The following is a 26,950-nucleotide window of genomic DNA, read 5'->3' as shown; positions in this document are numbered from 1 at the left end:
CAGAGAGCGATTGTGATTCGCTTAACATCAAGTCAAAGTCAACGATGGTTCTGCCGGAGTTTTCAAGGTGAGACGATGATTTGGTTAAAGGAAGTTGACAGGGGTAAGCGGATCGCGCTCATAGTTCTCATCACGTGCCAGTCATTACAATTGCAGTGGGCACCTCTTTACGCTTCAACCTCGACCCCACTTCAACTGTCTCCTGACGACATTAAGCCATTCCTCAAGGCAGATCATATATAATCTGGTGGAATAGAGAATTAATATCAAGGCATAGACAACATGGCCACATCCCGGAGAGCCGGCGTTATGGGGGAGGGACAGACAAGTCGAGAGTACAAATACACACAGGAGATATCCCAAATGGTGCACCCTTTTACATTCACTGTTATCGCGTTCTGCTTAACGACTGACGCGTTCTTTCTCTTGAAATGTTAGATGTTCGTTTTTGGAGAAGTCCAGGATCCTAATCCGGAGACTGTCAATCTCGTAGAAGACATCGTGCGCAGCCAACTTATTGAGCTAGTTCGTCCTCCTTCCAGCTTCATTTACTCTTCGACTTCATGTTAATCACATCATTTTTAAACGTAATATAGATCGTACAAGCCCGGGCACTCGCCACGCGCCGCGGGGCAAGGTATCTCTCTGCAGAGGACCTGATATTCCTAATTCGCCATGACCGCGGGAAGGTCAATCGCCTACGGACATATCTCTCTTGGAAGGACGTTAGGAAGCACGCAAAGAACTCTGAAGGAGATGCTGGAGGAGGTGTCGAAGTCGAGACATTAGAAGACGGACCGGACGGTCAGTCGAATTTTATCCAGGGCATTTATATTGTTTCGCTAACTATTCATTGTAACCAGACAAATTGACTGCAAAAGCGCAGAAAATCACGATTAAATTGCCTTGGGAAATCACAACAATGTATTCCGAGGTTCTGAAACAAAGTGGACATCAGTCAGATGATGAAGAAGACGAGGATGATATCGAGGCGCATGAAGCTTCCATCCAGCGGTTGAAAGTAAGTCCTAATTTACGGCATATCACTGTACAGAACAAGGATTCACTGGGAGTACAGGAAGCAGATGATGCCACAAGACAAATGACAAGAGAAGAATATCAGCATTACTCTGATTGTCGGCAGGCTTCATTTACATATAGGAAAGGTGAGTATCCTCCGGTTTCTCCAGAGTTGTAAATTTAACTTCCTTTCTATCCAGCCAAACGTTTCCGCGAGTTTCTGAACCTCCCACCGCAGCTTGACCTCAAAGCCAACGATGACACAGTCGACATTGTTGGTTTTCTTGCCTTCGAAATGGTACGATCCCTCACCCTCGCCGGACTCGCCGTCAAGAAATCGCTCGAGGACTCCTTCCTGAGAGACGATTATACCTCTCCTGTCATGGGCAAGCGCAAGGCTGGCGCGTCTGGTGGACCTGCGGAGAAACGACGCCGAGAGGGATCGCCAGACGACGAGACGGAGTACACGCTCCCGGTGAATTCACTGTTCTTGCCACCTCCTGAAGCACGGACGGCGTTAAGGACGGAGCATATACAAGACGCGTTCGCGAGGATGCAAGGAGAGTGGTCGCATCATCGGTCGGCAGGGATGCATAATTGGCGTGGAGGGCTGGTGAGGACGAGGATCAGTCTCATCTGAGTCTCAACCACGTTGCTGTTGTGTATCTTTCGTTGATTCTGATGGACCGTTGTATTTTCTCCCATTATCCATATTGTATTGCTTGTTACTCATCTTTTCTTTGTAGAACTTTGTTATTTTATTTATACCCTCATCCATGCTATTTCTCTATTGCACGATGCAAACTCGAAATATATACACTAGTGTTACAAAAAAAATTCAATACAAAAAGAGTCAAAAATCGCCTTTTTATACAGTCCAATCAATCGACCCGTCCTACATATTCAATCCAAAACTTTTTCTGGTCCATCCATTTACGACGACCCAGCACCAGAGCAACGGAAAAGTCAACCAAACAAGCAATACATGGTGTCCTCAGGGAATTCGATTTCAGGTAGAATGTGATTGGATGGCTAGAACAACAGAGAGGCAGCGACATCGACATTACCACCTGCAGCGTCTAGCGTGCTGATGGCGAGTTCGCGTGGTGCACCGAGGTCCATCAATATCGAAATGCTCTGCTCGGGATAGTTCGTCGTCCGCTGTTGCTGCTGCTGCTGGGGAGCTGTTCTCTGTGGCGAGGCCATGCCACCTGAGGGAGCCGCTCCAAGCGTCCTTCCACCTCCAGGGAACGAGGGCGCATTTCTGCTGGCATGTGGGGCGGCGCCAGATGAAGAAGAGGCAGATCCTGAGCCTAATGTGGCAGCGTCGACCTGCTCTGGCAGTTCGAGGTCGCGCGCTTTGTCAGGGAGTTCGTGCTCTGAGAGGAACTTGACTTCACGACCTTGAATACGCAGGACGCCTTTCTCGAGATCGATGCATGCCTGATGTGCTTTGAGCATGTCAAGTCCTAGCAAGAGATCGACATCACGTCCCTGTTGTGTGTAAAAAAATGCGCAGAAAAAAATCAATTTAGAAAAGGGGATTCCTTGAGAAATGACAGCAAATCTGTACCTCCATGACAGTGATTGAGCAAGGGAGGAATACATCGGAGAGCTTGAGTTGTGCCATGTGTACCCTACCAAGAATTTTAGCGGTGCCGACACCACGAGCGACGCCTGCAAATCTGGTGTCTAGAAGGCGCATGATTCTGAAGGTAGCTAGTCAGAAAATGAAAGAAAATGTATTGATGAATGTATACACACCCACATGCTTCTGCCGTTTCAGGGTTCACTGGAGGCAAAAACGGTGGATTGAATTATGCGCATTTATACATTCTCTGGGAAGAAAACACGTACTGATCGTTTGCTGAGCTCCTGAGTCCACGAAAGCCTTGATAGGATGCGAGTTCACCTCCACAGGAATACTGCGAAAATTACGATTGGAAACAAAGGATTTATTCACTCAAAGGAAACGTACTAAAGCATTGTGACCCTGCCAAAGAATTCGGGCGAGTACTCAATCGCGTGCTCCATGTTCTCCGCAACAGCCGCCTGGCGTATCGCCTCCTCGATCTTGCGCTGCGCATCGACGTCGTATGGGTCTGCATTCAGTCGCTCAATCTCGCGCTCTGCATTGACGTGCCGGTCGCGAGTCTGTCGCAAAAGCTCCGCAAACCGCGCGGAGTTGGATCGGGCGGCGGCGGCGAGCTCGGGTTGGGTCTACTCGGAGGAGTTGGCGGTGGTCAGATTGTGCAAGGAATAATATAAGGAGTTGGGCTTACATCTTGTAGTTGGGCCATTAGAGCTGGGTCCCCTAATATCTGCAGACGCATCATTTCAGCGTCCTGTTCGATTGATCTAACAAAAAAAAACAAGTTAGTTTGGCACCCGAGGCATATAGTTGAAAAAAGGGGGCAAATACGAAACAAAATACTCACCCTCCTGCAGCACTGACGACTTTTCGCCGGAGGAGGAGCATCGCGTTCTCCCCCTGTACGCCCAGCTCGCGGATCGTAGCTTTCGCGTTGCTCAGCTCGCGGCCATTGTATGATATCGATTGCTCTTGTACTGGTATTGAGGACTGTATGTGAGCGATTTGGGAACATCAGTTAAGTTCCACGCCGCGCGACAAAGGGTTTTGGGGGAGGAGTAGGCGGACGATGAGAGGGGACTTACCTCGGCCTCGAGCAAGGCCATGACGTTCTCGAGCTCCATGTTCGGGTCGATCTCAACGACGAACGTCTGTCCGATTTCAGTCATGAATGTGAGCTCCATCGCGGGTGTGGTAGGTGTTCCGAGGCAATTTGGTTGCTGGGTATAGATGTAATAATGGTTGCTATAAGCAAGTACTGGGTAGGAGTACTGGAAGTTCCGGTATCTGTGTGACCTCTGGGAAAGGGAAGGAAGAGTTGAGAGCGGCAAGTTTCACAGGACTTTTAAGTCAACTTTCTAATTAACCAAATTGTCGAAAATGATGCGAAATGGATGGTACCGACACTGTGTGTACTATATAGTAACCCGCAACGTTTCGAGTACAAAGACAAAAGATTCTGGTCAACGGATTTCATTTGCGTTTTCATAGCTGTGCTTGTTCTCCGGCTGGAGCATGCCCGCGAATGTACTAGAAAGTTCAAAACAAGAGGTGATTACTGTGCAGCTGGTGACGCGTCGAGGTCACTGCTACTACTAATCCCCCCGAGGCTCGATACTTTCGCAGCAGAAATAGATCTAGAGAACTTGGATAAATCAACAATCAAGGATCCGAGAGGTTGCCGTCTTCGGCCAGTAAACATTCTATGGATTGCGTAGCATAAAACATGAAGATATCCGCAAATATCGTACACAATGCAAGGGGGTATCACACTTAATTATACAAACGGGCATTAATGTTGACGCGTCGCAGTAACGCGTCAGATGGTAATAACAACTCTTAGCGTTCAAGATTGGCAGGTCTTCCAGGAAAGCCGGAAATAGACGTGAATGTATGTCGCAAGCCCCGTGTTCAATGTTATTGCGGCACGACAGAGTGGGTGCGATTTGAAGGGCGGCTTCTTGTAAACTGGGAACTACATAAATTTTGCTTCAGCAGGTTTGTAACATCAAACTGACAGAAGGATACTTGCAATCGTGAGCCATTACTTCCAAGATTCGAAAGAAGAGCGCTCTCAAGCGCCGAAGCAGATATACTTGCATCTATTAGTTGGGTTCAGTACCAGATTCAGGGAGAAAACAATCAACCCACCACTCAAGTCACTGAAACTCGACGCCTCTGAACCATGGCTACTTCCAATGTCACTGGTCCGGTCTACCAGAGGACCGAACCTCCGCTGGCTCTGGTGATTTACATGATGTCCCTGAGCGCTTTTTGACGACACAGCAGGCGGACTCGAAGGAGCTTTATGCGGTGAGAAATTCTGGTTTCTATTGCGTGCCGGAGGCGAGTGGGGTTGCGATTCAGACGATGGGGATCCAGACATCGGCATGTCGGGTATTGACCCCTGTGGCGAGCTCGCACTCGATATGCTCTGTGACCTGCTCGACAGCGTGTCGACACGAGAGCTTCCCGCGGAGCGAGGTGAGAGCGGCGCCGACCGCCCACGGTTGTCTTTCCCTTTTCCCTTGTCACCCCGCGCTCGCGCTCCACTAACAAGCCCAAGCGTGTCTATGGTCATCATCTTCTGTAGCGCGGCGAGCTTCTTCGTGAGCGCATCTTCCTCCTCCGCATTCCGTTCGGCTTCCTCCTCTTTGATCGCCTCCTCGTCTTCAGATTCGCTTTCCGAGCTCAAAGGGGTTACAGGCCTCACGGAAACAAGCCCATACGATGGCCTCTTGCCCGCTTGCAGCGTCAGCGTCGATGAGGATGTAGGTTTCTTCGCTTGCCGTGAGTTGTTGTTCGCATTACCATTATTACTCCCTCCTACACCCTGGCCGAGTGAATTCAAACGCGCACGTACACCAATTCTCGAACCCGACAGATGCCTACTGCCGCCACCGCTTCCTAGCATCCCCAAGCGCCCAGCGATGCCGACAGGCCTGTCTCCTTTTCCACCAGCCCCGGAAGCCGCAGGAAAATCGTGATGCGGCGACGTCGCGCTTGTAAGCCCACCAGTCGTTGTAGGTTGGGCGGAGGAGGGACTGAGCGCGCCTTGAATATCGCGCAGCCCACGAATTTCCTCCTGGAAGCGGGCATTAACGCGATACAGCAGATACGGGAGTGGGACTTCGAGGTGCGCGGCGAGACCCTTCCCTGTGTGGATGTGTAAAAGCAAACGCAGACGGGAGGAGGCGTTTCAGTATTGGATTTCAAGCCTTGAATTGTTGCAGAATAATAGAATAAAACAGAATAAAGGGGCAAGGAGTGAGGAAGGGATTAGGACGCACAATCGGCACCAGCACTGTCCACGGAGCGCGATCTTTCAATGACTTTCCATAGAATATCGGCTTTTTCAGCTGTCCATTCAATCTATTCACCATAGACAAGCGCTTAGTACATTGAGTATGGACTATCTGTGTGACTCACCGTAGGAGGATCGTGCGGAGGGTTATCTGGTCGGTTATACGGTAGTTTGACGACAACACGCACAGAGGGTTGATTGGGCATTCTAATAGTATTGGAATTAGCAGCACTAGGACTGAGAAGAAGGAATGTTATGTGTGTTATGTGGTGAAGCTGCGAAGCCGGGAGCGTAGTGGGGAACGGCAACCCATGATTCTGACTATGAAATCCGATCAGGAACTAGTTACATACTTGTTACTCTTTGTTTTGTTTTACAACCATGACCATCATCCCGAGACTACATAACGAACTTTTCATACACGCCATTCTTTTATTCACTAACTCAGTTTCGCAGGGATGCAGTTTACACAGAGTTACCCAACCTGGACTGTCCTATGGTTTACAGTGATCTCCTAGTGAAGCTTTTAGATTGTGTTATGTTCGGGCGAGCGCGAGCGGAGTCAATCGAATTCACGGCGCCATGGATCTTGGTACCCTATTGGCCAACAAATTCAAGTATGTTGCGCGCCGCGTAAATATGCCAGCTGACGTCTCGTTCAACGGGTAATGCCCTCCGCAATTCGTTGGCAATTCGTGACTTTTCCACATGGCGCAGAGAATTTCAACGCCGGGAATGAGCTGTGTTTGTTTGTTTTAGATCCCCATCACTCTCAGTTTTACTGTTCCACTTGCATTGCATTTGCGCTCAGAGTGGTATGGTTTTTCATTCTTTGCATCACTGGGTTAGTCTAACAATAGTTTTATCTTCAGTCAAATATGCCGCCGTCTCATCCTTGCAATAATTGCAAATCACCCACCCATAGACGCTGCACAGGATGCCAATTGGCATGGTATTGCGGAATGCCGTGTCAGGAGGCCGACTGGAAGAACCATCTCCTTGACTGTAAACCAAAGGACCAGATAACAACGGCTGACCTGCTGTACAAGGCAATCATTCGATCCGAGGGATCTCCTATGCAGTCTTTAGATGTGCAAACTCGTGACGACTATGGGTTTGATAGGGCAGGCATGTTTAAGGAGTTTTATCTTCTGGACATGTACCTCACGGTCCTCCATCCCGATCGTATGGCCGTCAAACCGCGAGTTTTTCATAAATGGATGACGCAAGGCACAATTGGTCAAGAGATAATTTCTTGCTACGAACGATATATCGGGGATGAAGAACGAGAGCGATGGTACTCGTGGTTGTTGGATAATCATCATCAGGTTTTCAATCGCAATGTCAGCACCCCCAAGGTTGCATTCGACACGGCATGGAAGGCTGTATTGGAAATAGGCTGGAGATACAGTGGACGCACGGATGCTCCGCCTGCAGAGTCGCAATTTCATGAATTCTGTCGTTCTCTCTCGTGGTCAAACCGTAAAATTGAGTGCTTGGAATTCTGCGGAGTGATATTAGCCCTGCTTGGACCCTCCCCTCGAGAACGATTCTGGGTACCTTTGGGCATGTGTGTTGGGGCTTTGGAAGACCAGTCCCGCATATGCCATCTGTATCGAGACCTGCTAGATAATTGCACTTTTCAAGAGTTCGTTCTCGCCTACGAAACCTCTGGACTCGTAGCCTTGTTTCAAGCATACGGTTTCGGCCCCGAATTATACCCTAAATGTTTCGCTGAAGTCCTTTCCGCTTCGCCTAACAACGTTCCGTCGGCGTGGTATCTTAAACAATGGATGGTCGGCGAGTCTTCTTCTAAACGGGCCTTCTATGATTATGGTTTTGCCAATTGTCGTAACATCGACGAGTACTGCGCGTTGGAGGACACCTACGCCCGATATTTCCGCTGGGACGGTGCCGATCCACAGGCGTGCATGTCGCATTCGTGCAAAATAAGATTTATGAGCATGTCAATGCTTCGATGGTGATACCGGCAGCACAACGGAAGATACATCGCAGGATTATGAAGAGAGTACAACTTGACCCTGTTGACCCTAAGGCGATATTACGGGCATGGATATACGAGCAAGCATGGAATATGATACCAAGCGGTCGAAAATACTCAGTGGAATTGCGCGCTGTAATTGCGACGTTTGGTTGATGCTCAATAATTCATATACTGGACCCATTGGAGGCTTCTCTAGCTCCGTTTTTAATCGTTAGTACCCAGTGCCCATAGTTGCCGTCTTCGACGACACCTGGTTGCTCATTATTTATGCCATTAGATCACGTGAAACACCACAATTCAATTTGAAACAGGAGTGTAATTTTTTGTTTCGTCCTTTCACTTTCGACACGGACACCTATTTGTTCTGTTCTGTTCCTTACTTTTGAACTCCGTTCACACGGGGCTATATGCTGCCTCATCATCGTTGTGAGTGGTGTATGAAGCCCGCGCACCAGCGCTGTGCGGGATGCCAGTTGACCTGGTATTGTTCTACCCCCTGCCAGAAATCCGATTGGAAGACCCACCTATTTGCCTGCAAACAGAGGGATCAAATAACCACCGCCGACCATCTGTATCACGCTTGCTTCCAACCTGGACAACCCAGAATCCCTAATGATTGGCAAACATTAGTCGACTATGGCTTCCAACGAGTAGGAAGTATCTATCATCAAAATCTTTTATTGGTATACGTCGTCCTTATGCACCCTCGTCGTCTCGCTGTGAAGCCGCGTACCCTGCACAAGTGGATGGTAGACGGAACACTTGCGGAAGAAATATTCTCCATGTATGAATCACGGATGGACAAATCTGCTGGTGTGCCAGATTGGTATGAATGGTTTGTTAAAAACCGTCATTGGATTTTTGATGGAAATTGGGAGGCCACAGCTGTGGCAATGGAGAGCATATGGGAACAGACTATTTACGCAGGCTGGCGGTATTGTAATGGAGGCGCCGATTCTTCTCTGACGGTATCCAAGATCCAAGAAAAATGGGATTCGGAATCCTGGTCTTTGGGAAGAAGGGAATGTTTGGAGTTCTGTGGCTTTGTATTTTCCAACGTTTCCCCGGGATATACAGATAGATTTTGGGTTACTCTGGGATACTGCGTTCAAAGCTGTCGGCAATCTCTTCTGAACAATTACACGCTGTCTATCGCGCACTTTTGGATAAATGCACTTTTGACGAATTTGTTGCCACCTATGAAACATCAACCTTGTTGGATTTGTTGAACAAATATGATCTAGGCCCCCAAAACTACCCTGCTGTCGTTTGCGACATCCTAGCCGCTTCTCCCGATAACATTCCTTCGGCATGGTGGCTCAAACAGTGGTTTGTAGGTGGATGTGTTTCGATGCAACCGTTCTATGACTACGGATTTTCCAACTGCCGGACCTTGAAAGAGTTTCAGGAGTTGGAAGACGTCTATGAAAGATATTTTCGTTGGGAATGGGCCGATCCTGTGTATCTTAACAGCGCGCTCGTAAAGGGTAGTCTCTTTGATTACCTCGCCACCATGCTTCAGCTAGCGAACAAAAAGTTGATCCGACGACTGACCAAGAAACCCTAAATGAACCTGAAAGATCCCAATTCAGCAGACATAGCCCAACGGCACGACATGGTTTGGCACGTAATAAAACCGAAGACCAGAGGTGAATTGACCCTTGCCCTTTGTTCAGTAGATGCTTTAGACCTGCATGAACATCGAGACGGGCACTGGTAGCGCCGAGACCTTCGTATCATCGGACATGGTAAAGGAGTTTTGGTACATGTTCGCCACGAAAACCTCCGTAACATGGTCATTGGCGCAGGACCATCAGCCATTCCATGGATCAGAACGCTCTCTGAACGCAAATGACTGCGCCAGAGAACGATCTTCGGTCAACGCTGTCCCTTCAACAACATGATCTATTAGCTTCAAGATGGATGCACTCTGTACAGGTCAAATACGTCTCTTATGTCTCGCCATTCACCTTGAGGAATCTGAACCCTACCTGAGCTGCCGATACTCAATGCTTTTTGTCTTTGCTTTTCGACAATCTTCGACCCGCTCCCAAGGCCAAGACGATACTTTTGGACTGCAACACCGTTCAAGTTGGTCGGTAGTATAGTGGAAACATGGAACCGAATTTGTTTGACTCGGCGCTGCAAATCAGAATATAAGCAACTCCGAGCATATCCATTTCTCCATGCGCTATGCAGGTTAAACAAAATAGTGATCCCCTCATTTTAGACTCAAACTAAAAGACACTCTTTACTTTGGCGTATATTCTCCCCAAATTTGTGGAATGTACTGAACTAGGTTACTGCAGAGGGATCACGCCAGAGCGAACATTTGCCTTCTTCAGGATAACAGGGTGCAATTTTCGTGCATGTCTATCCGAGGGTCACATTCGAAAAATGCTGAGTATCGAATCCAATACACCTTGATGATGGTATTACTGTGGTTCGCCTACACCCAGATACATATGCCAATTGTGTTTTTTTACTCGACAGGCAGTCCATTGACACGGTCAAAACATCCATCATGTGATGGATGAATTGGTATTTTTTGAGACAAGCTCTTGTTCATGTTATTGTCCCTGATTGCAGTCTTTTTGCGCCTTCATATTTACAGTATGCATTCTGCTGATTTTATAGCATGTATTACCTCTCTTTCCAACCTGTCCATGCCGCTAAACTTGATTCCGCTAACCATCTCTAATCACCACAGAGATGTCGCCTCCTCATTGTTGTGGTTTTTGCAAGACACCCACCGACAAACGCTGTACTGGATGTTTGCTGTACTTTTACTGTTCGAAGAAATGTCAAAAGGCTGATTGGAGGAGGCACCTGTTCGACTGCAAACCAAAGGACGAGATCACGGCGGCGGACTGCCTATACAAAGCTTGCATCCTGACTGATAGTACGCCAGTGTACTCCCTCGATGCGGAGACACGACAATCCTATGGCCTCTCACGGGTAGGAGTCGACAACGAGAACAAGATGCTCCAACTTTATTTTTATATATTGGATCCCGATCACCTCGCTGTGAAGCCGCAAATTCTTCAGAAATGGATGGCAGATGGGAAGCTGGCTCAAGAAATTATATCTCTGTTCGAGACACGGATGGACGAAGCCACTCGACCAAAATCGTACTTATGGTTTTTGGAGAATCACCATTGGATCTTCGACGGAAATGCACTTGCCCCTAGAGCAGAGTCAAAATTCTTATTCAACACTGTTTTTCAAGTTGGCTGGCGGTATAGTGGTGGATCCGGTAACCCTCGCTCGGCACTGGACGTCATCCACTTATGTGAATCCGAATCCTGGCCCGGTCACAGGATCGAATGTTTGCAGTTTTGCGGTCAGACTTTCTGTGGCTTTCACACAGGTCCCTGGCAAAAGCTATGGGTCACACTGGGATTTTGCACCGTAACCAAACGCAGCCGGTACACAGATGATTTGCTATTCATATTATACTCGCAACTACTTCGAGAGTGCACTTTCCAAGAGTTTGTAACCGCCTACGAATCATCCATGCTAGAGAAATTATTGGAAAAGTATGGATTAGGTCTTCAGCTGCCGGATTCTCCGTTCACAGAACTGAGTGAATTCCTGTCCAGTTCACCTAACATTCCGTCCAGTTGGTGGCTTAAACATTGGACGACGATGGGTGGGAGCGTTACGAAGGAGTCTTATTACGACTATGGTTTCTGGAATTGTCGATCTTTTCAAGACGCCCACGATTTGAGTGATGTATATGCAAGATACTTTCGATCGGAGGACGCCAATCCACTGCTGCTGCATCAAGCTCGCTTGGACGGAAGGATTTTCGACCATATCAGCTCCACGATACTACTTCCGAACAAGAAAAAGTACCGAAAGCTAATGAAGAAGACACCTCTCAACAGCCCTGATCCTGCCACACGGGAGTGGATTCGAACATGCGAATATAGGTGGAACGTGACGATTCCAATGGAAGTGGAACGAAATAGAACTGAGGCGAGAAGAAAATTTTTGTTGGATCGTTCTATTGAAGTTTTTGAAGCAGAAGCAAATGGAGCTGTAGATTATAAGCAACGATTTGTGAACCTGGGCCATCTGGATACTGAAGGTGCTTGACTAGCGTAATGAAGAAATGCCGATTCTTTATATCCTTATCGTCTTCGCTTCAGTGGTCTTGCGATATTTCACAACTATTACTACTTGTTCCACAATTTTTCAGTGCTCAGAGGGCTGAATGTATGAGATCTCGTTCTATCTTCTTCAATGACGGGCCCAGGCCACTTCGAAGTATGTTTTTTTCTATACTATCGTCTGAAGTTTGAGAATCAGGAGATCACAAGGTCACCAGATGAGTTAACCATATTGTTATGACAATGTTTCAATATGACTGATACAGATATAAGAACATCGAAAGCAAACCAAAGGGGCTTTCACTTTGCTCAGCTCAGCTCATGCCTCTGTGTTGGTGGAAAGATTTATAAAACCCGCTGCCACCGTGCCACACGCCAATTACCTAGTCACCATGATCCAGGTGAGAAGTTTTGCAAGTCAAACATTTGGCAGGGTTTTTCAAGAATTGAACAGTGTCAAAGATCCTGGATGAACAACCTTCAACAACCAGTGACATTCTACATGGGACCCCCGAAGAAACTACGCATGTTTTGGAGAGAAAATTGGGGACAGGGCATTCATTGGCAGTCGCATGCTCAATTCAAGTCAAAAGTCTGTCAGAGTTAAGTGTTTCGCGTTTCGGGATGTGATCCAGAGAACATCAGAATCATCTGGTCCCGTATCATGTATCTGTGGGAGTCCCACCCGAAGTAACACAACACATATTGACGTTGTTCTTTGAAAGTGCGCACGGAGAAGACTAGTTGCCTTAGAGGAAGTAAATGTTTGCTAAAGAGTAAATTCATGAGGAAAATTCGTTAGTATTTGGCGTAGCGCTTGCAATTTTAAAGCCGAGGTTATGGTGGTAAACGGCAAGCGCGAAGCACCGAATAAATGAACTTGTGTCTTGACCAACAACTATGATCATGATTGGTTACAAGTAATTTAAGCACCATCAACCTCCTCTACAAACCGATAAGATAACACAAAAACACACTCGCCAATGCATCGGACACCATCACCCGACAAGGACGATAATACAGACAAATCGGCTGAATTACAGGACTTCCTCGCTGCCCTCTTGGAAGACCCAGAGCGGGAGGCCGTGGCGTCTGAAATCCAGGGTAAATACGCGCATCTGCACAAGTCGTTTCAAAAGTTCATGGTGTGTTGAAACTCTGCGTTTACGTCTTACGCAGTCCTACAATCCATATACGGAGACGATGCGATTCGCCTTTGGCGGCCGCCACTGAAAGACGGAAAGCGCTCTGCCTCTACGAGTCGGCGGGATGGGACCATCCGATACGAAGTCGTGCAAAGGTGCGCATTCAAACGCCTCCCTGCCAGCATCCTGAATAACACCACATTCCAACTTCAGTCTACCATCCCCACACGATGATGTCTCCATCAAAATCCTTGTCTCCCTCCCCGAAACCTACCCAAAATCCGCACCGCCCCAACTCCAGCTACTGTCAAAGTACATCGGCTCCTTTGGCGCAGACGCGCAGCTCTTTGGGTCTATCCTCCGGACGTACATCTCCGTCAGTGGCGTTGAATGGTCTGAGGACACTGTATGCGTGTTTGATGGGTTGCAGAACGTGCTCGAGCGGTGCGTGGCGTGGTATGAGGACCGCCTGAGCGCCGAGAAGGCGGGCGAGCTTGTACGAGAGGATGTCGCCGCGGCGAACATGAACACCCGGACAACGTCGGGCTCTTCATCCCCGCCAATGGCAGAGCAACCGGGTGTGGGTGATCAAATGGCCTTAAACGAACCACCACCAGTGCCCGCTGCTTTACCTGCAGGCGTACACATTTATGTCGCAGAACCCATCACGGACCGCAAAAGCGCGTTCATTGGCCGCGCGTGCAGAATCCATCATCCATCAGAGGTGAATTAAATTCATTTACGCATTACAGAGATTTTGGCTGAGCCTGACATTCTAGGTACCTCTTATCCTGTCGCATCTGATGTCAGATCGCCGTATATCCCGCGCAGCACATCCAATCATCAATGCATGGCGATGTCAACTCGACTCTGTTCTACATCAAGGTGCGAACGGTCCTCCTCTTCCCGAACGAAACGCGACCCAATCCTGATTACCAAATATTTTTACTCATGTCGTCCCGTAGATAATGATGATGACGGCGAAACAGCCGCTGGAGGCCGCCTTGCGCACCTTCTACAGATCCTCGAAGTAAACGACGTCTTAGTCGTCGTTACGCGCTACTTTGGCGGTATCCACCTTGGGCCGGACAGATTCAAGCACATAAATCAGGCGGCGCGCAATGCACTTGAATTGGGCGGCTTCCTCGATGCGCCTGAGAAGAAAAACACGGGGAGAGGAAAGAAGCATTAAATGCTTTTTCTATCTTTATAAGGTTTTGTTTCTTTATCTTCCTGATTTTTTTGGTTTCTGCAGGAATATACATGCGCGTCGTCCCGATGCGAGTACAGCCTAACAGCCTACTAGAAGGGGCATATATCTGATCACCATGTACTAGGAATCTGTGACCTGGGGATTTAGCAGTAAAAACGTTCATTTCTATCTCATTCATCCAAACACCATATACCTCGAAAACACGGTGTATATTTTTTTTTTATCGAATAACAGGACAACTGTGCAACTATACGTTTATAAATGTGATTTACACCCCAATTTTTTCCAGTACGTACGAAACCACCATCCTTGAACAGGAAAGGTAGGAAAGGACCGTAACACACATAGCTGGGAGAAGGGTCATCGAAAAAGTGAGGTTGAAATAATGGGAAGCAAAGCAATGCGAACTAGGCCGCTCCGATAGATGAAATATGGATGTCAGCGGGTTAGAGAAAATAATTAACAAGAGGGCGAAAGCACAATCGAACACGGATACGAAGAAAAGATAAACGAAAACGAAAGTAATAATACTGATCCAGTAAAAAGCGGTAGCAATATTTGGTGGGTAAATGTACAACAATAACGCAAAATTGAAGAAATTGAAAACGAAAAAGGGAAAAGTAAGATCCTAATAGCATTTAAAAAGGAGTGTGGTGTTGAATCGAATTCTTCCTTCTATAGTAATGGGTGGAAGAAGAGCACACAAATAGAAACCAGACATTAACAGAGTGCGAGATACGAGATATGATGAAGGATACAGATCCGGAGCTTCGCCTTGGAGGTCCCGCGGTATTTTTGGGGGAGAAAGGAAGGCACTGGGTGGAGGCAATAAGGAGTGTAGTATAACAGGTAGCATCAAATATAGGGGTCGAGCTGTGGACAGGTGAGCCTTAGACACATAAATTGAACAGTGGCCAGATGGAGCATACGTACATGGTAGAAAATAGGAATGGATCGGGTAATAGGGCATATGTAATATTAAAGAGACAGCAATGCGCACAAAGATATGGAAAAGAGGGCATGACGATCGGGAGGAGTATGCAAGTTTCCTTGAGCAATCGTCAAAACTTGACGCGTTTCGTAAGAGGGCCGTAGTATGAAGCTTTCAGAGGTCGTCTTGGTCTTGACTTTGGCACATATTCCTAAGACCACGAAAGTTAGACGGTGACAGCTCTGATGATAGAAATAAAGTGTGAAACGCACCTGGGATGAGTCGGAATCAGAACCACCACTACTGCTGTACATATGAGTGCGGTCTTGCTCATCCTCCTCATCGCATTCTTCCTCTTCATCGGTATCGGACGCGGACCGCTTGTCGCCAAGATGTGGGGTCAGCGACCATGGGAAGGACGAGATTGGGCTGATGGGGGGAATGATATGGTGGTATTGCAACACGTCTATAGCGCAAATGAAAGATAATGTTAGATTATCCCGAGACACCGGGATTTCAAACTCACCGAGAGGCCGGTACTTGAAGGTGAACGTAGCGATCTTGCGGACGCTGGTGACCTCGGTGGAGCTGAAGGGAGTCGCAGATGATAATGGCGAACCCTCATCGCGTCTGTAGTAGCTTGAGAACCCCTCATGCAGCCTATTCGCCTCGCCAACTTCCACAACATGAATGTCAATCGATATAGTGCCTAGAGTAACCCAATCTTCCCCAATACCTGTCATTGTCAGTATTCAGTCTATGCCGCCTAAGGAACCATATTGAGATACAGTGAATACACACCTGCAGTTCGAGGCAGATCCGAAAATGTTAAGGGAAGGCAAGAGGTCGGGGATGTCGCAATGCGGGAGAAAATGGCAGGGGCGTAGCTGCGGGCCTGCAATATTCTCCCGCCGAGCTCGTAGCCGTCCATGGTGACGAACCCACTCATGTCCCGCTGATGTATTGACGTTGGGTCAGTGAGGTCTCGCCACCGGATGGCAAAAGGCTACATCGTCATATTGTCAGTAACCCATGGAATGCGCATATACTCTGATAGAATAGCAAAAAACGCAAAAGGGAAGCGAGATAGAATTTTTGGGTTGCGAAAAGGAAGATCAACTCCTCTTCTGTATAGTATATTTGTGCGAGGAAAGGAGGCTAGTAGAGATCAAGATATTGTGCGCGTACCTGGCCAGGCTCTCCACTAATCCAGCACGTCGCCACCCCTGTTTTTGTGTCGATCTCCGGCAGATACTCCAGAACCTGCCTCTTGTCTTCCACAGTGATCCATGCCTCCACACCGTTCATTTGCAAAGGCATCTTTTAGGGATTCAAATTGCAGGATAAATGACGGAAAAATAAAGGAAGTGGCTCAATTCAAGTTCGATTGTCGACGGTTGGTCGGTTGGTCGATAAGAATCGAGGATTAGGAACTAGTATGTTGAAAACCGGGGGATAAGGACTAGAGGAAGAAAAAGAAAGGAGGAAAAGAATTAAAGAAAGTAAGGCAGAGCTCTACTGGCTAGAACTCTCAGCGCAACCACGACGAACGGTGCTCTAGAGGAAGCGGTGGATCCTGTGCCCGGCCTGGATTACAGATCCCTGTGGAGGCAGTGCGCCTCATCCCAGTTACGTCAGCCACAGAATCCCACTCTCCCAGCTCTCGGCCTCCGGCCATCTTTCTTTCTCTGAAGCATCAAAGTCGTCCATGAACCATCTGCTATGTTCCAGTCACTCTTTGTGGTCAATTTTGCCTCCGCGAAACTCCATCATTCCGCGATCGCGTTCCGCCCGATCTCATGCGCCACACTTTCCTAAAGGTTTCCGTGTGCAATGTGCTTCCGTTGTGCATTCTGGGCACCAAATCGAGGCAGCTCTGTCATCGAAACAATGAAAGCAAGCACGGCTTGATAAACTTCATATAATGTGGACTCATTGGGATGCAAATAAATTTCTTTGTCGGCGCAGCCTCACACAAGATCATACCGCGTCGTTGCTCAGATGATTTCTGCTTTGATCGGGGTTACTTCGAGTTGGTGGCCGTACTAACAGTACTTAGAAGGCCCGCAAGTGGTGGTCCGTTTAGGCGTCAATGATTGTATTTTTTGGCATGTAAATTGTGATTGTTCGAAGGAAGATTCCAGGATTCGATTATGGTTCGCCACACTTTTCTAAAGATATCTTTTATATATAACCCATATATTGTTCTCCCTTCGTTCATTCTAGGCCTGTAACAAACAGGTTTGTTGAAGGGAAAAATGAAACTGGGTGACATGAAATAATCTTTCCAATTACTTCATAGCTCAACCAAAGACCGGCACAATTACATCCCTTTGTAAAGTGGGTAAACAAGGTGCAGTCGTTAAAAAATAAAGGAAGTCATTGTCGCCAGCTACCACCGCCCTTTTGTCACAAAGTGTTTTTCTATGTTATCTTTTGATGACGATGATTCTATTTCTTTCAAAGAATGTGCTAGTGAAATAGTATATAAGGGTTCCAATCTCTCTGATTTGAAGTATAATTCTCCCACTTTACTTCGTTGATTGCTTACTAAAAATCCAGTCACAATTCATACCATGTAAGAGCTCTATACTTTTGCATTTTCTTTTCAGGAAATCTTACCCATACCCGAAATCCAATGCGCTAGGCCAGATTCATTTAGTAAGAAAGCATTCACATACTACGTTTTACACAAAGTTGTTGAAGTGTGACTACCATACCAACCTCACATTGATAATTCTCAGCAGTAAGTTATTAGCTTCAGGGTCTAGATGAACATTCTTACCGAGCACCCTAAACAGCAACTACCAGAATCACCGAGTGCGGCAAAGATTCGGGAAATCAATAAAAAATATAAGAAAAAGCAAATTTCGTATCTTCCATTGAGAGAAGTTGCTCTCACTTTTCAACGTGAGTTGTATCTTCTAATTTTTTCGGACCTAATTCCTCTGTTTTCCTGCAGTGGAAAGAGTTGAACAAAGTGCCTCGACAACTTCAGGGATCATTAAAAACAAAGAAGGAAAATTTACCCTCAAGAAGAAACCCACGCCCAAAGACATGAAGAAATTCAATGCCTAGAAGTTACCCCTCTTTTTACTTTTTCAGTCAAGACTGTCTGTGCCCGCGGCGGTGCAGCGTATCGATATAGTATATCAATACAGATAATATATATGTATATGTGATTTCAGCAAATGAGAGAAATTGTTCTTACTACAAACGTGTGGAGAAAAAATCTAAAGCGTCGAATCGGCATTGAATGGTCAATAATTTGCGTGCTAAGAATATACAAGCGCTCAGCGAGGGCGCTTATATGTCCTGAATTGAAATAAGTTAGTAGTAGCACGCACGTGCCTTCATGGGTTGTTGAATCATTGATTTCAAATTTTGGTTTAATATCTAATCTAAGCTTCGACTTCTTCCTCCAACTCACTCCAACTCCTTATTTACTATTTCCCCCTCAAAACTTGAGAACCACTTCGGTAGACTTCGGTTGGCTCTGTAGTCGCCTGCGGCCGCCCATTGAATACATATCGGGCGCTGGCATGGTGCAAGGCGCAACGTAGGTATGCCACGCAGCCACATGGCGAGAATCAAGTCAAGGTTATCATTCTGTTTAGAAATAACATTGCGGAGAGAAAAAGCCGAGCATATTCCCTACATTCTCTGGAAGCTACCACAGTGGTTGCTTTCGTTGTATACATACGTTAGAGCTCTGCGCTCGTGCTCAGCAGCGCATTGGCCTGCGGAGAGCAGCGACCGGACGCCACCCGACTTGTGATAAACGTAGGTTGTTACGTCAGTGCTGCTTCCATTGTCTTCCCAAGCTGCTTGTCTTCATGAAACTGGCAGATCTGAAGACATTCTCCATCCTGCCCATTGGAAAGAAAGCGGAAGATGGAACGTCATCGGCAGGTCCCCTACTACCGCAGTGCATACAGTCATTATGATGCTGAGAAGCGATTGGGTAGCGGGAGAAGGTTATGTGTTAGGATATATTTAAATATTTCTCCTGGAAGGATTTGACGAGACCGATCATCGCAGTGACTATCGTTGTGGCGCTAGCACAGGACATAGGGTGCGGTAGAACTACCTTCAGCAATTTCCAATAACCAACACGACATTTGATTACATGCTGTGCACTATACAGCAATAGAGGATACGGTTGTATGTGGTTTTTGACCGTTTGGCTTTACTGTGGTTTTCACCAAATTTCTGATGTAGGCGGCGAAAACATGACTGATGATTAGCACCTTCTATCATTTATCCCAGGCCTTTGCAACCGGCATACTTACTTCAGGCATGCGATTTAACAGGATTTAACTCACAGGGGATTTTTTATGGTGCATGTTGGTGTCTTCAATGATTCTCATTAATCTCAAAAGTAGTTGCGTTCTTTGTCCGAGAAAATCGTGATTTCGACGTACTTTCTATGAACAGAACAGTGATAGTTGCTTGGTCGTCGCCCAAGCGTTCCGAAACTCCGCATGGAACGGCATTAGCGTGGTAACAAAAAGAGATTCAAATAGGCAAGTGAAAGAGTCTGATGACCGTTCACACCTCGGCGACATTATACCAGGTCCAAATTCCACTCGTACTCACATGTAATATGCTTACTAGGCTTGCGTACAGCACGGGGAGTTGACTCTTGGATTTAATGTGGCTTGACGACAAGAAGCCGGAAAAGAGGATTTAAAGTCGAAGAAGTAGTGGAAATAGTTGAGTCACCAGTGACCTTCAAGTTGTGATGGAAAGCATTACAATATGTCAGGATCGGACTGGGGTACCAAAGGGTATCACGGAGTACCATGCGAAAAAAATTGACAATCAATTGAGATGCTAACGTCCTCCACGTACATCCTAATTGGTTGCATTTCACCCCAGATAGGGGCTATTCCATCACGATTAGTATCTGTCCATCAATTGATCATGTTTTCTTCAGAATATTACGACCTGTACAATCTCTTGGATCGTGGATTGAAATCTGGCTTGGATTTCCCAAGATGTTAATGACAATGGGGTCCGGATATAAAGCTTTCGAAAAGCTGCATGTGTCATTTCCGATTCCACCAACCTCCTGGCACTATCGGTCGACGTTCTCTGAATTGTCTCGACTAGTATGGCGTCTGCCAATGCTACTGCGGAGGCTCAGGCAGCTGCGGAAGCAGCTTTGAATGCTGGGTTGAAGGAAATTTTGGATAAAATCTTGTCCCCTGGTATTCCAGGGGTGGCCTTAGATGGCTGGTGAGTTTTTTTATTGAACGTGTTGAATGAGGTTGGCTTAATGATGACGCGCGTTTTAGGTGGGTTGGGATTATCTGTGTCTTGACCTACAAATATTTTCGAAATTTCCCGCGGGACAGACTCGCAATGAAAGCTCTGGTATGCTGTCTTAAAATGTTGATGCGACCTGCTTTTTATCGAAACTGAGAACACGCGTCTTTCTAGGTTGCCTGGATATTGTAAGGATTCACGGTAGATGCGGTCATTCCCGCCACTAATTTTGAACATATACTATAGTGTACTGCAAATTTTTAGTTTGTGAGTTGCTATTATTGCTTTTCGATATCTGGATATTAATTTGCATCTCGTTCTCAGCGGCATCCTGATCAGCATGGTTAACTATTACTTTGTGACATCTTATGGCCAGCCCATTCGCATGGCTGTGTCTATATGGTCCGTTTTATTGACGCTTCCAACACACCTACGTTTACTCATGGTTATACTCTGATCCAGGGAATGGTCTCTTTATATTGGTCTATTGGTACGCATTGCATGGCCCAGTTTGTTAGTTTCATGCTGATAGTGATCTCAATTTCAAGGCCATCGTCGCATTCAGTGTCCAGATGTTCTATGCCCATCGCATCTTCACCTGTCAGTACTCACGTTACCCTAAAATCCCCATTCAACCAAGCTAATGTTCTCGTAGTAAGTGGAAACGGGTACGTTCTTGGTGGATTGGTTGTGAGTCGCCATAGCTTCTGAAGAAAAATCATGCACATTAACTTTTATGTCAGGTCACTTTGGCATTCACCGCATTTGGTACGAGTTGAATTTTGCTATCTCCAGGAAGTGGATCAGTATTTACAAGTCATCTACTAAAGGATTTGGTCTGGCATCGATGAGTACTATCTTCAAGATTCGTGCATTCTCGGGCCTAGAAGACCACACTGTCCGTTTACGGTTTTATATCATTTTTACAGACCATTGTATTGATCATTTCTTACACAGTGGCTGGTCGTCATTTGGCTGTCGATATCAACTGCCTGCGATATTTTGATCTCCACTCTGCAAGTGTTTTATTTGTTCCGTCGGAAGTCACGAAATGGACTTGCTAGGTACGGTTAAGTATACCACTCCATGTCCATAGCCTAAGCAACCTTTCGTCTCGCAGAACAAACCGGATGATAAAAGTACTCATCATGTACATTTTGAGCACGGGCCTGCTAACTAGGTATGTCGTTAATCACTTTAGACATTCCGACCCTAAAACATGCTAAACGCGATGGTTTACTACCAGTGTCGTTCTCGTTGTTCAACTTGTGACCGTAAGTGATATTTTATTCTTTGTACAGGTTTCTTGAGAGATTCTGATTTTGGCATCGAAGTTCGCTATTATGGGATATAATTACATTGACTTTTTCTTGGGTTATCAAACAACTGCCAGTAAGTTCTCCTTTTGGCACTGTGGTAACCATTTACGGATATTGACTTAATTCGTTTTAGTTCGCTCGCTGTGTCTGTTAGCAAAGTGGGGATGAGCTTTTTTACTGGTTATCGCATATACCTAACTTTAATTTCTTTTCAGTCTGGGGGCTCGACATACTATTCGCAAAATGGACAACTCTAATACCGAATTTAGGCTGCCCATTACCGAGACAGGACGGGTGATAACCCCCATTGTATTCAGCCCAGAAAAGGTGACCAAAACAGGCGGTGTGGTCACTGTTTCAGTGAGCAATAATCCACATAGATATTTTCCTTCGAGCTGGAACTAATCAAATGACGATACTTAGGTCTCCAACACCAACACCAGTGGAACCACGGACATTGAATTGTCCAGCTCCAGTGTCAACCCCAGCGGCACCGAAAGCTCCAGTGGAGCATCCAGAAACGCATCCTCATAGCGAATAGCATTGGCAGCGGGCCTGTAAAGTAGCAGTAGTGTTAGCAGTAGAATTAACCTTCATTTTTGGGCAAAGAATGTTTTCATCCATAGCTCCCTCATGTACCATATCACAATCTTTAGTGTACTTTTTTGAACCGCATCGAAATTAACATGTCTCGACATGATAATAGAAATTGACTCAGTTCAGTGTCTTCATGATGATGTCCAATCGTTTCTACAAGACTAGTGAATCTGGTTAACTAATCTACAAAACAAATCCGAGGTGACTTCGGAGTCCTTGTCGATCAACGACAATCATGGAATGATATGACAGGCAACCCCATCAAGCCCACATCCGATGCCCCCACGGTTGACTGAAACCAATATTCAACTAATTCCAACATGGTACACTTGAGCAGGACCCACAACAACCCACAAATATGCACATCAATGAAAATAAAATCAGATTTCAATTTGATAGGCCCTTTGATCATATTGTAATTCCTCCGCCTCGATCGAAGGTCTCACTCGACCGACGACGACAGGACCCCTGAAAATACCCCAAAATGCCTGATCCAAAATGGCCAAAATTTGCGGAATTTTATCCGGACAGATTTTCCAAAATCTTATCCGGACGGCGGATCTACCATGAGGATTTTCGAATTTTTATCCGGACAGATATCTGGCCTCCAAAATTTCCTAAAATGGAAATTTTTCTCCAAAAACGCCCGAAAAAGGTGAATTTGAGCTCGCAACCGCTCGCAGACGCTCTTGTACGCTACAAAGAAGTATAATTGATTGAAAAAGATGTAACGTAGACCATTTGAAAGTACTATAGATGTTTTGGGCAAGAGGAAGAATATATCTACACTAATTAGTTTTGTGGCTAACTTTCATTTTCCTCTTCCTCAAGCTGGTTTCCCGTCTTTTTCCTTGAATTCAGCTGCTCCAATGCGTTCAGAACCGCCCCACTCTTTGTATCACTGATTTATCTGTACAAAATTCAATCATCTTCAGAAATTCAAAGCCCCGAAGGAGTAATTTCTGGGGTATGTTTAAACATACACATAAAATTTTGGAAGTACATACACGAAAGCTTAGTTTAGTGGTTAAGCCGTCTATGTAAGTCTGACTTTTCTTGACCGTCGTAAGTTCGAGACGCGTCTGTGTCCAAGTTTTATCCGGACCCTGTCCGGACCTGGATCTAGCTTCTGTCGGCTTCCCAAATTCTTATCCGGAAAATCCGGTGTGGCGTCAAGCAAAATTTTCTCAAATTTTATCCGGACAGTCCTATGGCATGACGACAAATTTTCTCAAGTTTTATCCGGAAGTGGATCAGGGATTATAGGGTATTTTCAGGGGTCCTACGACGACCCTTCCGGGGCCATTTCGTAATTTCAACGCCAATCATCCCGATTCCCCACTATATTGCCAAGGTCTCCGGGTGAACGTACTTTCCGACGACCCCAGACAAAACCCAAACTCGCTAGAGCTCACCATATAGTAACTAGCAGCTACCAGCAGCGCTTACACGAGAATGTCAGTGTCCACATTCGACTCCTGATTCGGACTACCCCTAACACAGATGAGTGAGGGATTCTACGTCCTCATGGTCGATTCTACCTAAAGATAATAACAAAAAGAAACAAATAATGAAAACAAATTGAACAAAAACTGGTGTCCTTTGCATGTGTAATCGATATAGAAAAATGTTCTGGAGTGGGAGTAGGCATGTGAGGAGAGGAAGATAGTCGGGTCCGTGTGTGAGCAGTGAAAATAGGGAGACAGGCAAGACAAACGAGGAGGCGATAAAGATGAAGGGAGGAGGATGTGGACTACATGATATATACAGAATGTTACTCTTGATAGGATACAGGTGATCATACGACAGTGAAAAACAGTTGAGGATGGGGATGAGTGAGAGTGAGAGTGAGCAAAACACGGATAATGAGGCCAAGGCTAAGAGATCAAAAATAAAACGAAAAAATGGAACAGATAAATATAAACCAAAAGCACAGATATAGATGGGAAAAGGTATAGCGAACAGGAGACCAAAGAAAAAGAGAAAAAAAAACACCCGGCGCAAAATCCAAGGTTCTAAGATCCTTGTTGAACTTTTGGTGAGACAGCTCCTGTTGAACCTGACGAAAACGACGACACTCTTGAAGAACCACTAGTTCCTGCAGAAGGAAACGATGTGGAGGGAGATATTGGTGGCCTAGACGAAGTCATAGGGGAAGCTGATGGTCTGGACGAGGCCAATGGAGATGCTGGCTGTCTATTCGAAGTGATGGGAGAGGCTGACGGCCGCAGCGCTGTCATAGGCGACACTGGCGGCCTTGGTGATACCATGGGCGAAATTGACGGCCTTGATGCTGATGCAGATGGAGACGCCGAAGATGAACCTGACGTAGTAGGTCGATCCTTCGCGCCTGATCGATTAACGATAGTGTTGATGTCGCGTTTCGTGGACCGTCCGCCTGAACTACTTGGAGGCGATTCGGTAAGGACACGGGGGCGCATGCCCGGCTTATAGACTAACGGAAGTTCTTCCAGCTCGTCTTCGTTAAAATTGCTGCGCATGCGATACCACCTACTGAGAACCTTGGTGGCACCTGGGCGTTTTTCGAAGTCCTGTATACGCATGTAATCCGTGAGGTCCTTCAAAAATTCTACACCGTGATATTTCTGTTCGATGATCTCATCAACTTCTATACTTTTTTTAGAACAGGCTGCGGGGAAACGAACCAGGTATAGTTCCTTCAAGAAAACATTTGCCAGGGTGTATACATCAAGCTTATAGGGATCGTAAGGCTTTCCAGTGAACAACTCTGGAACATCGTCATCGAGGCCTCCTATGTCTGTGACCAAAGGTTCTTTGTTGGGGGAGATGTGATAACAACTCCCAAATCCGACAAAGTAATATCGCACGGAATGATTTTTGCGGTCCAGAGGTTGTATTCTTGTCATACCATCTGGTTCACAGAAGTGTGACACAAAGTGCCAGCCAGTAGGAACAAGGGCTTTTGCATCCATCATGATATGCTCGGCCGTAAGGTTGCTGAGAAAATTACGGTGTGAAGATTACTAAGCACAATGAAAGGAAAGATGAAAACACTAGCACTTACTGATGAGCAACGTTGTTTTCATGCATGAACGCCAGACCCTAAGGTATAGGCGCCAACAGTCAAACGAGCACCTGATATGAGTCAGACTGACGCACCTCAAGGACCTGTGACACGAAATCGACAACTTCACACGCCATGAGAAACGGTGGATCATCAAAGCGGCGAAGTACAGGGGTGACCATGAATTGAATGTGCGGGGAGAACGAATCTCCAAACGAGTCATAAAATGGCACGATGTGATTTCGCGAGTCTTCCAATAAGCGGCGCGTCGAAAAATATTCGACAATAGCGACCTGACGCAACTTTCTGCGATCCTGAATCATCTTGATACACACAACCAAACCATCCTGTCTTCTGATACCGTCCAGAACCTGTGGAAGCTGATTGTGCGTGACATGACACATGCAATGATGGCAATTATAACAAAATTAGAGTTCCGCAGAAACGTGAAGAACCACCCACGGAAACTCACAATCTGCATGATATGATCCTCTCCACTGTGATGGTGCCTCCCGTTGCCCAACCACGTTGGGGACCAGTTGGGTGAATAGCGGGGGCGGATCTGGTACCCCCTCTGAAAAAGATATCCATAGCGATCACGCCACAGCATCTCGGAGGGGCTCAATGGGGGCGGATAGTAGACGGCGGGGACCCCGATGGCCTTTTTCTTCTTCTTTGCAGGATAGTAGTCTTCGTCATTGGAGTCTGTGTCCGGAGATCGCTCGCGACGGAGGGTGTGACCATGGGCGTCTACATTGGACCAGACGACGGGGCGCAGTGTAGGCCGGATAGCCAGGCTCATAGTTGGTGGATGCGGTGGTGGGAGTAGGAGCACAACAAGAGACAATCAAAAAGAAGACATCTATGTCGGCAAGTTAGGGCAAATAGGACATTCAGAGGATCTCACGACCTCGTGTTGGATGCTGGGAAGGGCGATGCAGCATGGAAGTACAGGTACAACCCGATTCCAAACACAAATTTGCTATTCGGAGTTTGCCCATCCCACGTGTCCGGCCGGTTGTAGGTCCATGTTGACCGCCAACACCAGGAGCCCCCCGTTACCGGACCAATTATCACCACAATACACCCACACATACCCCCAGCCCTTTCTGTACTCCAGCAATTGTGTACACCTGCTGTGCCACATGTGTCCTCCGGAATCCCCATCCATCCACCTTCCCAGGAAAGTGACTCCAGTTCATCAATTTCCACACAGGTTGTGGACGGTTCGGATCGGAATATATATACCGTCTGGTTGGGCATTTTCTGCTCTATTAGGGTATATCTTCCAGGTGTTTACTATTATAAACCACACTAGTAATGTCATGGGGCTGGTAAGCGGGCGCCATCGGATTATTAATACTGCAGGCCGACTCAATGTTCGAAGCAATGC

The 26,950-nt window shown here is 46.6% G+C and overlaps 9 protein-coding genes across 9 annotated transcripts; 5 read left to right on the top strand and 4 right to left on the bottom strand.

Annotated features, from left to right (window-relative positions):
- Positions 1-282: 282 nt before the first annotated feature.
- JR316_0004378 (SAGA complex subunit spt3) lies at positions 283-1,660 on the top strand (the record flags this gene model as incomplete). The annotated part of the gene is made up of 6 exons (XM_047890144.1): positions 283-366; positions 439-525; positions 597-804; positions 864-1,021; positions 1,079-1,166; positions 1,221-1,660. 6 exons carry the CDS (start codon positions 283-285, stop codon positions 1,658-1,660), a joined length of 1,065 nt encoding a protein of 354 aa, XP_047749905.1.
- A 392-nt stretch (positions 1,661-2,052) lies between these two features.
- Positions 2,053-3,795, bottom strand: JR316_0004377 (DNA damage-inducible protein 1; the record flags this gene model as incomplete). Its single annotated transcript, XM_047890143.1, has 8 exons — positions 2,053-2,514; positions 2,594-2,729; positions 2,785-2,812; positions 2,878-2,945; positions 2,999-3,240; positions 3,303-3,378; positions 3,459-3,601; positions 3,697-3,795. The coding sequence occupies 8 exons, from the start codon at positions 3,793-3,795 to the stop codon at positions 2,053-2,055; spliced, it is 1,254 nt and encodes a 417-aa protein (XP_047749904.1).
- A 733-nt stretch (positions 3,796-4,528) lies between these two features.
- On the bottom strand, positions 4,529-6,121 carry JR316_0004376 (uncharacterized protein; the record flags this gene model as incomplete). The annotated part of the gene is made up of 4 exons (XM_047890142.1): positions 4,529-4,713; positions 4,763-5,767; positions 5,902-5,983; positions 6,041-6,121. The coding sequence occupies 4 exons, from the start codon at positions 6,119-6,121 to the stop codon at positions 4,529-4,531; spliced, it is 1,353 nt and encodes a 450-aa protein (XP_047749903.1).
- Positions 6,122-6,497: 376 nt separating this feature from the next.
- On the top strand, positions 6,498-9,487 carry JR316_0004375 (Histone-lysine N-methyltransferase ASHR1; the record flags this gene model as incomplete). Its single annotated transcript, XM_047890141.1, has 4 exons — positions 6,498-6,532; positions 6,841-7,857; positions 8,525-8,966; positions 9,035-9,487. 4 exons carry the CDS (start codon positions 6,498-6,500, stop codon positions 9,485-9,487), a joined length of 1,947 nt encoding a protein of 648 aa, XP_047749902.1.
- A 1,145-nt stretch (positions 9,488-10,632) lies between these two features.
- JR316_0004374 (uncharacterized protein) lies at positions 10,633-12,021 on the top strand (the record flags this gene model as incomplete). Its single annotated transcript, XM_047890140.1, has 1 exon — positions 10,633-12,021. One exon carries the CDS (start codon positions 10,633-10,635, stop codon positions 12,019-12,021), a length of 1,389 nt encoding a protein of 462 aa, XP_047749901.1.
- A 997-nt stretch (positions 12,022-13,018) lies between these two features.
- Positions 13,019-14,372, top strand: JR316_0004373 (Protein IMPACT; the record flags this gene model as incomplete). Its single annotated transcript, XM_047890139.1, has 5 exons — positions 13,019-13,139; positions 13,215-13,335; positions 13,394-13,904; positions 13,960-14,065; positions 14,146-14,372. 5 exons carry the CDS (start codon positions 13,019-13,021, stop codon positions 14,370-14,372), a joined length of 1,086 nt encoding a protein of 361 aa, XP_047749900.1.
- A 1,082-nt stretch (positions 14,373-15,454) lies between these two features.
- Positions 15,455-16,644, bottom strand: JR316_0004372 (uncharacterized protein; the record flags this gene model as incomplete). Its single annotated transcript, XM_047890138.1, has 5 exons — positions 15,455-15,535; positions 15,597-15,790; positions 15,851-16,060; positions 16,126-16,330; positions 16,513-16,644. 5 exons carry the CDS (start codon positions 16,642-16,644, stop codon positions 15,455-15,457), a joined length of 822 nt encoding a protein of 273 aa, XP_047749899.1.
- A 3,796-nt stretch (positions 16,645-20,440) lies between these two features.
- On the top strand, positions 20,441-22,448 carry JR316_0004371 (uncharacterized protein; the record flags this gene model as incomplete). Its single annotated transcript, XM_047890137.1, has 17 exons — positions 20,441-20,565; positions 20,625-20,703; positions 20,770-20,783; positions 20,842-20,862; positions 20,920-20,997; positions 21,058-21,085; positions 21,144-21,195; positions 21,251-21,285; positions 21,339-21,363; positions 21,426-21,493; positions 21,553-21,659; positions 21,716-21,775; positions 21,842-21,869; positions 21,930-21,987; positions 22,048-22,072; positions 22,130-22,274; positions 22,338-22,448. The coding sequence occupies 17 exons, from the start codon at positions 20,441-20,443 to the stop codon at positions 22,446-22,448; spliced, it is 1,059 nt and encodes a 352-aa protein (XP_047749898.1).
- Positions 22,449-24,028: 1,580 nt separating this feature from the next.
- JR316_0004370 (uncharacterized protein) lies at positions 24,029-26,359 on the bottom strand (the record flags this gene model as incomplete). Its single annotated transcript, XM_047890136.1, has 5 exons — positions 24,029-24,052; positions 24,545-25,490; positions 25,558-25,595; positions 25,653-25,937; positions 26,030-26,359. 5 exons carry the CDS (start codon positions 26,357-26,359, stop codon positions 24,029-24,031), a joined length of 1,623 nt encoding a protein of 540 aa, XP_047749897.1.
- Positions 26,360-26,950: the final 591 nt, after the last annotated feature.

Source organism: Psilocybe cubensis, chromosome 4, assembly GCF_017499595.1.
Source record: "Psilocybe cubensis strain MGC-MH-2018 chromosome 4, whole genome shotgun sequence".
NCBI lineage: Eukaryota > Fungi > Basidiomycota > Agaricomycetes > Agaricales > Agrocybaceae > Psilocybe > Psilocybe cubensis.
The sequence above is the reverse complement of the archived record's forward strand: the minus strand, read 5'-3'. Positions and strand labels throughout refer to the sequence as shown.